We start from the raw sequence: 12,754 nt of genomic DNA, 5'->3' as shown, positions 1-12,754 counted from the left end.
TTTCAATGGAAGAGGGTAAGAAGTGGCGCCAAGCTCTGAAATGAAGGGAGGGTCTACTCCGACCTGCTCCAGAGACACCATCTGTGGTTGGGTGTCAGAGGACCACTGAATTTCCAGAGTTGCATGTCTTCGTGTTCTAGCCCTGCCTATAGGACAGGAGGAGACCAGGGGCCAGAAAGGGTCCCACAGTTGGTTGGCAGTGCATTTCAAGTGGGGTTTCAAGTGGCAGAGTGTCAAGTCCCAGTTCCAATTAGTCCCAAGGTGCTGCCTGGAAAAGGGTTCTATGGAGAAGGAATCTGATGTTGTGTGCAGTGATAGATTAGTGATGTCTGCCGTGGACAGGGATGGAGACACAAAGCCACAAATATGGAGTATTCACTTCAGAGAGGCACAGAAATAATATTCAGTGACTTTCCGTTAGTCAGTGTGAGTCACTTTACTGTGGTTTCTCAGGATAATCGTTTTCTCGATTTTAATGTTCGGTCTGACCCAAGGGAGAAGGGAGCTGATTGAGGAGACCCGAGATGACAGGGGTTAGCAACAGTAATCAGCACACAGCCAGGAAAGCGTGGGACAAGCACTAAGCCACAGACTTTTCATAGCAACCTCATGGAGTCCCCTGTTTCACTCTGCCTACTTCCCAGGGCTGTGGCGTGTCCAAAGGGAGGACACGTATCTGTGCCAGGTAAGCTGGACGAGCCAGGGTCCCCTGTCCAACACAAGCTGCCAACACTTAGCACCTCAGAGCCTCAGATTCCCAAGCGTATAGAGCAGGGTTGATCAGATGATGATGAATAGCCCCTCCCAGCTCATTCATTTGAAGTTTGTGACTCTAAGTAAAGAGAAGACTCAAGGAGCCGGCAGGGCAGTGGGCCAGGTCCCACACAAACAACACACAAATCCCCATTTTACAAGTGATCCCGCCTCTGTCCAGAAAGGTCTGGGCAGGGATGCCCCGTACCTCTCACAGCCAGGAAAGCCCGGGCTGTGGCAGAGCCCAGGAGGTTGTGAGCGACGCATTCATATGTGCCCGCGTCCCTAGTCTCCACTCGCTGCAGCCACAGGCTCCCATCTGGCAGGGTCTGGAGCCGCCGGCTGGCCTGCAAGGGCTGGCCCGCACGCAGCCATTCCACCGTGGGCACTGGCCGTCCAGTGGCCTGGCATCGCAGGGACACATCATCCCCGGATCTCACTGTTACATCCTGGGGCTTCACCTGGAACACCGGGCCACCTGTGGGAAGCCCCAGGGCAGTGTTTAGGAACATTGTATTATTTTTGTATATTTAAGTGCTACATATTCACTTAGACAAATTATAAAATATAGAGGCAGAAAGGAGACATGTGTGCATGTTCACCGACAGACATGCCTAAGAATGTCACCGCATATCTTCCCCTCACTGGAGACTAACCTACAGCAGAATATATAACTACGTTTTGGTATAATCCACATAGTGGAAAAGCATACGGCTACGTGCATGAACAAATGAATTCCACGTACAATCTCCCAAACAATGACATGCACCAGGAGCCTGACACAGAGCACGTATGACAGGATTCCATTTACGTCCAAGTCAACGATCGTTCGGCCATGCTGAGTGAGGCAAGAGTCAGCTTCCCTCAAAAAACAAGCACGACAATTGACAACAGTGTCCAAACCAACAGTGCCGGGGCTCTAGAAATCAACTAAAGGGAAACAAACTGAGAACCCTTTAACCATGAAGACGTCTGGGAATTTGGGTAAGTGTGGGGTCTTCCTGCCGGGGCTGCTCCCCTCGCCCTCTCCACCCCACTTTGGTCATCACAGCAGTTTTGCTCTCACAAGGGACCGCCTTGATTTGCAGTAGCGGATGCAAGTGTACTCTGAGAAACCAGGGTGTTGTCAGGGAAAGGAGCAGGACTAGTGGGAAGCACACGGGGAACTGGCACCTCTGCCGGCTTGAGGTGGTGGCCCTGGGTGAGGAGACCAGGGGGCCCACCAGACATTGAATGAGAACCTGAAAATGAGACAGCTGTGGGCGACTTGAAAATTGTCTGAAATTTTTTTTTTTTTAACATCAATCATATCTCAAAAAAGTGGTTTGAAAAACCAATCTTAACGAATATTAAAAGTTTGAAAACAATAATAATTGGTGGCATTTATTGATTGCTTGCTTACTACCGTGTTTCCCTGAAAATAAGACCTAGCCAGACAATCAGCTCTAATGCGTTTTTTGGAGCAAAAATTAATATAAGACTCAGCCTTATTTTACTATAAGATCAGGTTTTATAACATAACATAACATAACACTGGGTCTTATATTAATTTTTGCTCCAAAAGACGCATTAGAGCGGATTGTCCGGCTAGGTCTTATTTTCGGGGAAACACGGTATGTGTCAGGCCACTGTGTGCTAAGCATTTAAGCCGCACAACTTCTTATGACACCTGTTCTATCGTTAGGCCTACGATAAAGATAAGAAAACTTAAGTACTACAGAAAGGAATTAAATGATTTGCCTAAGTTCACCAAGCAGATGGCCGATCCAATAACAGTCCCAAGTGGCCTGAGTCCGGAACCCGCCCTCTTAACCACAAGGATTGAAACAAGTGTGGCTTCTTGCTGTGTCACAGCCTTTGCACTTGCTATTCTTCCTGCTTCAAACAAATTCACCCAGATTGTCACCCGGACGCCTCCTTCTCATCAGTCAGACCTCAAAAACAACTTAAATGTCACCCCATCAGCAAGGCCTTTCCTGATCACCCCCCAAAATTGCCTGAGCTGTGACTTACTCCACAGCCACACTCAGAGGCATGGATGGAGCCTTGTGTCCTTTGTCTTTAATTTTCAGCGAGTTTCATTGTGATGTGTCTGAGTACAGACTTCTTGCAGTTTATCTCAGCTGTTTGAGTTTTTCTCAGCTTCTTGAATTTGCAGGCTTATGTCTTTTGTGAAATATTTGGCTACTCTGAGTCTCAGAGAGTGCTTTGTAAACCACAAGCTGCTGGGCAGATCCAAGAGCTGTTACTATGATCTCAACGATAGGTTTGAGTTTTGAATACATGGTCCCCCCAGGCCTGGCTGTTGGCTCCCAGGTGGTCATTAGCCCCGAGCTAACTCCCCTTATACCCTAGGAAACATTGCACAGGACTTCAATTCTGTGTTCTGAATATGTATTTGCAAAAGGATTGCAAGTCCCCACCCAGCCCTGCCTCGCTGCGCTCCGTTCTTATCAGACAGCCTGGGTGGCTGCAGCCACAGCTCTCCCCTAAGCGCCCACTTCACACTGTCCCCGCGCAGGGCCCGGGAGAGGGGAGGGAGACTTACTCTGCAGCACGACCACCAGCACTTTTTCCACTGTGCCCAGCTCATTCTCTGCCAGGCACTGGTACTGTCCCGCATCGTCCATCTGCAGGTAGGCATAGGAGGGAGAACACAATGCTCAGGAGAGGAGAACGAAGGAGAAGGGAGCAGCTCGGGACAGCTGGACAGAAGGGCGGCTGGAGCAAGACCCATTTCACAGGAAGCGCTCAGAGCCTAAAGCAGCCGGGGGCTCGTGGCCTCCTCACAAGGGCTCATCAGAAGGGCCTCCGTGGCCACTTGTCAGCAGACGTCCAGAGAGAATCCAGCCCCTTTCACACCAGCAACCCGGAGGTGGTGGTGACTAAGGGTATGGACTCGCTGCCCTACGTGGAGTCCCACGCTGCTAAAGCATGATTTAGACCTGTCTCTTCCGAACTGCGCACATTGAAGTGTTACCGCTCCAAGGCACCTTATTCGGGAGTCCTTGAAATAAGCGTTCATGATTGAAAAGTGTGAGAAACACCGAGGTAGACAGCAGGTATCTGAATGGCACGCTTTCTCAGGCCTTTTACTGGGCCTGTGTGCACCGCCAGTCTCCGGAGGGGAGGCGGTTTGCAGCATTTCCCCAGCCTAGTGAGAGGCAAGCTCTTTCCCCAGGCTATCCACGACGTGGACAGTCACGGGACTCAGGAGGAACACTGGCTCAGATTCACTTCTGAGGGGCAGCGCTGCCATGAGCTGGAGCTGGGGGTAGCCTGAGGCCACCACTATCCACACCCAGATGGCACCCTGGGAGCCGCTCCCAAGGGACCATCAGAGGGCAGCAGCATGCCATTAAGAGTGTAGATTTGGGGGTCAGACGGATATAACACTGAATCTCGGCTCCGCTGTTTGCCATACTGAACCCATTACTAGGACATCATCATGTTTCTGGAGCCTCAGTTTCCCCATCTCTAAAATGGGGATAATAACTGCTAGGATTGTTGTGAGCATCAAATGAAATCATACTCATTAAGTGTGAGGCCCAGAGCCTGGTCCACGGTAAATCCTCAGGTCACAGCTGCCATTATTATTGCTGCTATTACTACCAGTCCTATGATTATTACTATCTAGAGACAGGCTCCCAAACGGGCAAGGTCAAGGACCCCTAACACGAGCTTGACGGCACCGAATTGTGGATGTCTGTATGACCAGTGGGACTTGGGACATAGAAAGGCAGGTGAGTGGGGGCTGCCGCAGTGCCCAGGGAAAGAGCATGAAGTGGGAGTCAGGAGAGCTGGGGTGCAGTCCTGCCTGGGGTGCTTACTGGTTGTGGGCCTCTCTGAGCCTCAGTGTCTTCCTCTGTAAAATGGGGCACTCTTACCTGTCCACCTTGCCCTTGGGATTGTTATTAAAAACATTGATAGGCAGTACCCAGGGGCCAGTTACTCTTAAATACCTGGTATGGGGTCGTCTCACTGATTTCTCCCTGTAAACTGGTGAGGTAGAAACAATTAGTAGCCTCACTGAATGCATGGTGTGATTGAGGCAGAGAGAAGTTAGGTCACTGGCTGGAGATCACCCTAGTTAGTGCACGGAGTCTCTGGGTAACAGGCAGGAAAGTGCTCTGCAGACTGTAGAGGGTGGTGCCAACCTAAAGAACCCTCTTGAGCAATCACAAGAAGCCTAGGGTTGTCCCAGATGGCCCCACCCAAGGTGCCAGGCCCCTCCTTGCCTCTGTCCTGCGGATGGTCAGCGAGCCATTCTGCAGCCGGTGCCGGAGACGGCTGCCCTGCAGTGGGAGGCCATCTTTGATCCAGCGGATGTTGGGCACTGGGTCTCCATGGACCACACAGTCCAGTCGGATGCTGCCCCCCACAGGTCCCACCAGATAGGAGAAGGCTTCTCCTTGTAGGACAGGAGCCTCTGTACAAGGTGACATCAGATAAGGGGTCAGAAAGGAAGTTCCCTTCAGGCTCAGCCTCCCGTGATCCTGTCACCAAAGGCCTGCCTGCCAGACCCCAGGGGCCTACAGAGGCTCCTGCTGGCCCAGTCTGGCTGTGTATAGTCAATGCGTCATGGATGGCAAATAGCTGTCATGTCGTGGGTCAGGTGAAATAGACTAGCAGCAGCTGCCAGGAATACTGTGCTGAGAAGGATTTGAAGCTGAGTGGGACTAGTGCTGTGATTGATTAGTGATGCCTGAGACAGGCACAGGAGGGAAAGCTGTGGTCTGAGTGTCATATACACACTGTCATAGATTATCTAGCTGCAGAGTACTTGCCGGGGACTTTGGATAACAAGGAACACGTGATCATTAGAACACGTCCGTTGCACACAGCCACCCTAAGATGTCCCTGATCCTCACATCATGCAAAGCTTAAACCACTCTTGGATGCCTGTACCAGTTTCTATCCTTCCTGCTTTCCTGAGGCTGACTCTACCAACAGCTGCAGTGGTGTCCTGGTGCCTTTGGCTGCTCATTGCTCTCCATCAAACCCCACCCCACCCATCCTGAAGTTGAGCAAACTAAGTCATGGTGTCATCCATCGAGGGTTACTGTGCCGCTCCTGGCTGAGCAGCGGACAACGGGCAAGCTTCATACATTTTTCTGCCGGAGTGCCCTGGCCCTCATGCCCACCTCCCACACTGGCACCGTCCAGATGACAGTAGAGCTGTAAGCTGAGCTGTCAGATCTCAATTCTACCTGTCGCTGGGTCATGTGGGGAGTGTGAAAAATACTGATGCTGGGCTCCACCTCAGAGAAGCAAGTTTACTGAGTCAGGGTAGGACCTGGGCCTCAGTATTTTAGAAAGTCCCAGAAGATTCTAATGCAAAGCCAGGGTGGAGAAGTACTAGTTCAGAGATCAGGAGGCCAGTTTCACAGACTTTCAAAGAAAACCCAATAGATTGAGTTCATGAGAGAAAGGTCATATGGCTCACACCCTACCCTTCACATGGACAAAGCTGACCGCCTGCACGCGGCCCACTCTGTTCTCGGCCCAGCAGGTGTAGGTCCCACTGTCTTCTCTGGTGACTGACTCCCGCTGCAGCGTGCTGCCTCCGTCCTGTTCAGACACCCCCTCTGTGGCAGAGAAAGAGACATCCCAGAGGACTCTGAGCCCAGAGTGCCAGGGACCTCCTGCCCGGAGTACTTAGCAGGTGCTGAGTACTCAGCACCTGAGTACCCAGCAGGTGCTTAACAAAGACACAAAAAACAGGTGGCTCTTCCCCCTAGTGAAAGCCTGACCCAGGGGAGGCACAGGCCATATTGGAGGATGTGGTTGAAGAACCTGTCCTTTTTCATTTTCAGGTCCACATCGTGAGTCTGAAGAGTGGACAGGGGTTGGTTTGGGGGGCCTGTTAACACGCACGTCCTAATTAAAGCATCCTGCCCATAGGACCCCTGTTATCTCCATTTTAAGATGAAAACGCTGTGCTCAGAGAAGCTGAGTCATTCACCCACACTCCCTCCCCACAAAATGCTGGGGGAAAGCCTTCTCATGGCTTTAGGAGGGACTGAAAAGATCATTTTGCAGTGATTTTTTAGTTTAGTGATTCGGCAGACATTTATTGAGCACCTACTATATACCCTGCAGGTCCTGTGCCTCCCTAAATATTATCTGGGGCCCAGGTGGAGAGACAGAACCCCCAGGAAAGAAGTTTGCTGAGGGGCCCACAATGGGAACAGCAGTGCTGGGCCGGAATTCAGGCCCCTCTCCTGGTCCTGATGTCTCCAGGGTTGAGTCTTTTTTGCAGGTGGCTTCTTACCAGGTCTGATATGTGACTGGTCACATTATGGCCACATGTGGGTTTGCACAGGGCCAAGCCTGGAGACCCAGAACCCAAAGCACCGACTAAAACCCACTTCCTCTCCACTAGGTTGGGGGGTCCCCACTGGCCTACCCTCCTCTACCTCAGGGTCCCAGGTGCCCATCCACCGGCCTTCTAGCAGTCCCAGACCTGTGACTGGCCAGTCATTGACAGTCCAGCCAATGCGGGGGGTAGGGCTGCCCCGGGCGGCACAGCGAAGCCACAGCCTGTCCCCGAGGCTCAGGCTGCGGTCCCCAGGCAGGGTGGTGAAGACGGGCAGTGCCAGGATGGTGAGGTGTACACGGCGGCGGGCACGGCCCACAGGGTTCTCAGCTGTGCAGGTGTAGGTACCAGCATCCTGGCTCTGCGAGTAAAGGGAGGGGTCAGTCTGAGAATTGCCCCCACCCCCGGCATGGACCAGAATGCTCCCGGGGACCCACTCTCCTGTAGGTTCCCATGGAGCAGCCAGCCCAGGGAGGTGAAGTGACTTGCCCAAGGTCACACAGCTAGCATACGGCCTGGCTTCACCATTGTACCACAGCCTTCCTGTGGCTCTGCAGCTTCATAATCTAAGCCCTGACCATGCCACTGTAACAGTGACCATTTACCAAGCACCTACTGTGTGCCCGGCCCTGCGCCAGCTCTTCCATGCTCACACCATCCTGGAGGCAGCTCCTGCTTCTGGTGCCTTTTCTGAGAGAAGTTCCACAGTGCTTTCCAGCAGGCCGGTGCACTCACCACTCCACTACCTGGCCTCCTGTGCGGCAGGGTCCCAGGTCCCTGTGACCCCCTCCAGGTGAGCCCACTAGCAGCCACACGTCCGTCTAGAGAGTGGCCCGTTTTGTAATTACAGAATCTGATCAGTGCTGACCGGGAAGGGGGTTGGGGGGCCCACCCAGACCCCTGGCTCAGGTCAATATCAACATGAAGTTGAGAACAGCCGGGTGCAATTTGGGAACACAAGGTTGTTGCCATACCCCTGCCCCGGTCCAGCTCCCTCCCTCGGGAACTAGTCATGGAGGTGCAGGTTCACATCTTGGGTCTGCCTCTTGGGAACAGCGTGTCTTGGGAAACTGGGTATACTTTAAGGCTCAGTTTCCTCATCTGTGCTTTGGGATAACAACACCTGTTTCCCCAGGTTCCTGGGATTAAAAGCACTCGGCACAGAGCCTGACAAACAGGGGGTGCTCAGTAGATGTTTGCTGTGTTACTACTCATACGATTCCCCTCTGTGCTCTGTGGGGCTGTGTCTTCACCTCCGAGTTCTTCACCAGCAGCTCCCCGGAAGGCTGGATGGCGAACTTGCCCTCAGCTCCCGACACAGGCTGGCCGTCCTTTTCCCAGGTGATGTCAGGCTGGGGACTGCCACTGGCCACGCAGGGCAAAAGGGCGTGGGAGCCTTCGGTGGCGGACAGGTCAGGGAGACCAGTCTTGATCATGGGAGGGACTGTGGGGACAGGGAGGTCCACTCAGGGACTGGGGCTGGCGTGGGGTGGGCTGCCCTGGCTCCCATGCCCTTGGCACTTGGCACGCCCTTCAGCCCCTTCTTCCAGCCCTGTCTGCTGCTCCCATCGACTCCCTGGACATAAGCCATTGGCCATGGTCTGGACAATTGGGGCACCCCTGAGTTTGGTGAAGCTGTGACAGGGTGACACCACTGCACACATGTGTACACACACACACACACACACGCACGCACACGGCTAAAGCTTCAGGAGAGCCCTCCCTAACCAGGCTCCTGTGGGGCAGCCTCCAGACCACAAAGCCCGTGTGCTTCCCTGCTCAGGGGATGAGCTCCACGGAGACAGAGCGCAGGTCACTGGAGGGACAGACTTGGTGACCAGCAGCGATGCTCTGGCCACAGGGAAGAGGCGCCCACTGGACAAGGAGGCCCGGGAGGAGGCGTGGAGCCAGGAGCCCTTCTGGACTCATAGCCCAAGTCCAACCCTGCCGTACACAGCCGCCTGCAGGGACAGCCACTGAGACACGCACCAGAGCAGGCCCTGGGGTCAAAGCAGGTCTGAATATTCCAGGATACCTTGCAGGTTTGGGGCCAGTCTCCTTTTTCTCTGGGGATAATGATTGGTCAAACTAAGGGAAGAACACATTTAACTATGTGTGTGTGCAGAAGGGACAGAAATGGCTATTGCTACCGGAACACCGAAATGAAGGCAGGATGACCAGACGAGTGTCCCACAAGGGGCTGGGGGAGGCAGAGGGGGCTGGAGTTGTTGTCTAAAGCCAGACCTCTGCACAGAATGGGAGACGATGATTGTCCCTCAATTCCTTCCCGAACCACAAGCAGTGCTGGGGGAGGGGAAGACACAAGGACATGCCCCACCTGGGCACAGAGCCAGGCAGAGAAGAGACAGGCTCTCAGGAACCTCAAAGCCCCTGGCTCACTGGGTCCACCTCAGCACCCCCCTCCCTGCCCACCTTGCACCACCAGCCGAGTTTTGCCCACAGCGTTGCCTGCGCTGTTCTGGGCGATGCAGAAGTAGTTTCCAGCATCCTCTGGGCTGGCATGGAGAATCCGCAGCTGTCCGCTGGGTAGGACCTGGGCATTGGATCCTGGATTGGGTAGAAGGAAACCGGGAGCCAGTGGCTGGGACCACAGGACCCCCAAGAAGGGCAGGGGGGCAGCATGGGCTATTCTGTCTGATCGGGCAGCAGGTGACTCGCTGTGGTCACAGGGTGTTGAGGGGACAGAGTGAGCGAAAAAGCTGGACTCAGAGCCCAGCTAGGCTGTCCCCTTCCCGACCTCCAAACCCAGCCACCGAGTGCTCAGGGAGACTCTCAGGCTCTGGGTGGTGAAAGGAGGCAGAAGGTGAAGAGGGCGCAGGGGCTTCCTGGACCTCCCCGCAGGAAGGAGGCCCCCAGGCCCTCAGGCGCTGGCTCAGCAGAGACTCACCGGTGGGGATGCTGAGCCCCTCCTTCTGCCAGGTGATGCTTGGCCGGGGGACACCTGAGGCCTCACAAGGCAGCACCACCTCTTCTTCCGCCAAGGTCCGCACCACGCTGGGCAGTGGCTTCACCATGGGGGTGGCTACAAAGGAACAGGGCTGCAGAGGTTCCTGGGCACGCCGTAGCACCCGGGCTACTTGAACCAAGGGGCCTAAAAGCGCTAAAGGGAACGGGGCTTCTGGAGACCTAGGTACAGAAGATGCAGGCGGGCTGCTTCTTCTCTTCCCGAGGCCCATCAGGGAGTGAGCTCAGAGGCAGGCCGGGCATCTGGAACCCCAGTCTTCACCTCGCTCCCCCGCCCCACCTGCCTCTAGCTCTCCACCTGCTCCCCTGCCCCAAGGGCCATGGCTGTCTGGACCAGAGGACCTGGGGACCCTTACCTTGCACGGTGAGGACCACATGCTTTCGGGCCATGCCTGCAGAGTTGCGGGCTGTGCAGGTGTAGCGGCCGGCGTGGATGGGGAGGGCCTGCCTGATCTCCAGAGCACCTGTGGGCGAGAAAGGGGCATGAAGAGGGGAGGGGTAAAGGGACCAGGGACAGACGTCCTCGGTGATGAAGCTGGCAGGGCTCTTATACCCTGGTGCCTCTGGTCCAGGCCACTCAGGCTGCCTCCCGGCCCATTGGTAAGCAGCATGGGGAAAGCTGGGTTCTAGGCCTGCCGCTGCTCCCTGCCCAGAGCATAACTGTGGGCAAGACCCCTCCACTCCGAGGGCCTCAGTTCCCCATGTGCATAATGAGGAATCAGACAGGATGGTCTTTAGACCCTTCTAGCTGTGATGTTCCCCGATCTGCCACTGCCCCGCCTGGAATCCCTGGCCCACCCATCACTCCCCAGGCCTCACCCTGCTATTCTTGCCATGCTCTGCTCAAAACTCGCCTCCTCCAGGAAGCCCCCTGGATTACTGCTGCCTCTGTCCTCCTTTTGCCCTCTGTCCTTTGGCCTTGGGTGCTCAAAGAACACCATTTTAGCCTTCCCAGACCACAGGCTGCTTCTGAGCAGTTAAGTGAAGTGGTTTCTGAACTGTCCTCCGGGGAGCCCTGAGGGCCTGCTAGGTGGGCAAGGGGAGGGAGGCCCACTGGACTCTGGACCATTGCACAGTCCCCAAACCAGCCCCAGATCCATCTGGAACTCCAGCTGTTTTACATGTTGGGATTCCCCATAACCACTTGTCAGAAGGAAGGTATCTACTGCTTCAGAAGCATTTGAAAAATGTAAGTCTGGTCCGTGGTCGTCAGACATTAGGATTTCACTAACTAACCAACAAATAAATTCAATTTGACTCCCCATGAAGTTGCCAGCTTTTATTTTGATAAACAAAAGTCACCATCTACTGTCACCTTAATTTCGTAAAAGAAACTTTCAACACCAAAATATTAGGAAAAGCACAATTTCAGCACAAAGGACAATCCTTCAAATGAGATAAAACTAGGTTTACGGAAACCCCCACACAGCTATTATTTCTCTCACTTTGCCACAAACCAGCACTGATTTGCCAACTAGCATCAGGGAACCACTAAAGGGTATCAACATTCTAGTGCCTGGATGGGGGTACTGTGGCCCAGAGAGGGCAAGGGGGCGCTCCCAGGTCACACAGCGAGGGAATGGCGGAGCCAGGCCTGAACTTTCCTCTTGCTCTACCACGTGGCCCCAGTGGGCTGCTTTCACCCGTCTGCCCAGCTCCCTTAGTCTGCCCTCAGCAGCAGCTCTCCGTGGTTCCCCCTTACTTACCGGAAGGTGAGACACGATAGCCGTTCCCCCGCACCCCCAGCTGGGTGCCCGCCTTGCTCCAGGACACCACTGGGGCCGGCACGCCCATGCTATGGCATGTGAGGACCACAGGCGCCATCTTGGTCACAGTGAACTCTGTCTGGTCATCAGCAATGGTGGGAGGCACTGAAACGTGAGACCAGGCTGAGGCCCCGCCGAGGTCCTCTGGGGGACACAGGGCCACGGGCCAGGCAGATGAAAACCATAAACAGTGACTGAGACCCAAGGTGACATTAGTGACAAAGGGCCAGGGAGGGAGGTGCCACAGAGAGAGAAGTCACATTCGTCCACTCAGGAAACGGTTTTTGCTGGGCATGGGGATAGTTGTGAACCGCTGTCTGTAGAGATCCTGCCAGGCACCCCAGGGAGCGTTTCACTGAGAAGGGAGCTGGTGGGAGCTCAGAGTGGGAGAGGGGCATTGAACCTGAGGTCTGAAGAAGCAGGTCATTGGCTGGGTGAAGGGTGAAGGAAGAGTGTTCATGGCAGAAGGAACAGCACGTGTGAAGGCCCAAAGGTGAAGAACAAAAAGCTAAACAGCGCGCCTGGATCCCAGAGCGAGGCAGGCCATGGGGTGAGCCGAACCTGGGTGGGGGTCAGTGATGCCAGCCCACAGGCTACCTTGTGGGCCCAGGTGACACCCTGCATTCTATCCTGAGGGCAGTGGGCAGTAGAGGGAGGGATTTCAACCAGGGCGACGACAAGGTCAGATTTGGGTTTAGAACATTCTGGATTGGGAAGGGGCCTCTCTTTCAAGTTCCTATGTGCCAGGAACTGTCCGGGAGCCTGGGTTATGTCTGCGTGGGTGGGGCAGGATCAGAGAGGGCCTCTTGGAGGAGGTGGTCCACGCAACACAGGAAGGCTGAGAAGGAACCAGCTCAAGTCCTTACAGGTGGAGACAGCCCAGGGAAGGAGCGTGCTGCCCACATCCCAGCTTCCTCCTCTGTCTCCCGCC

The 12,754-nt window shown here is 54.7% G+C and overlaps 1 protein-coding gene across 1 annotated transcript in view; it reads right to left on the bottom strand.

The window, feature by feature from the left end:
• HMCN2 (hemicentin 2) overlaps positions 1 to 12,754 on the bottom strand; it is a 138,053-nt gene that overhangs the window by 12,877 nt on the left and 112,422 nt on the right. Inside the window, exons 77-86 of the mRNA XM_033123909.1 lie at positions 11,764 to 11,928; positions 10,414 to 10,521; positions 9,981 to 10,115; positions 9,506 to 9,640; positions 8,326 to 8,516; positions 7,220 to 7,433; positions 6,207 to 6,341; positions 4,992 to 5,182; positions 3,302 to 3,383; positions 962 to 1,231 (exon numbers count right to left, since the gene is read on the bottom strand). Of these exons, the coding sequence (XP_032979800.1) occupies positions 962 to 1,231; positions 3,302 to 3,383; positions 4,992 to 5,182; positions 6,207 to 6,341; positions 7,220 to 7,433; positions 8,326 to 8,516; positions 9,506 to 9,640; positions 9,981 to 10,115; positions 10,414 to 10,521; positions 11,764 to 11,928 (1,626 nt within the window). The remainder of the gene's footprint in view (positions 1 to 961; positions 1,232 to 3,301; positions 3,384 to 4,991; positions 5,183 to 6,206; positions 6,342 to 7,219; positions 7,434 to 8,325; positions 8,517 to 9,505; positions 9,641 to 9,980; positions 10,116 to 10,413; positions 10,522 to 11,763; positions 11,929 to 12,754) is intronic.

Source organism: Rhinolophus ferrumequinum, chromosome 12, assembly GCF_004115265.2.
Source record: "Rhinolophus ferrumequinum isolate MPI-CBG mRhiFer1 chromosome 12, mRhiFer1_v1.p, whole genome shotgun sequence".
Taxonomy (NCBI): Eukaryota; Metazoa; Chordata; class Mammalia; order Chiroptera; family Rhinolophidae; genus Rhinolophus; species Rhinolophus ferrumequinum.
This window is presented reverse-complemented; position numbering and strand designations above follow the sequence as displayed.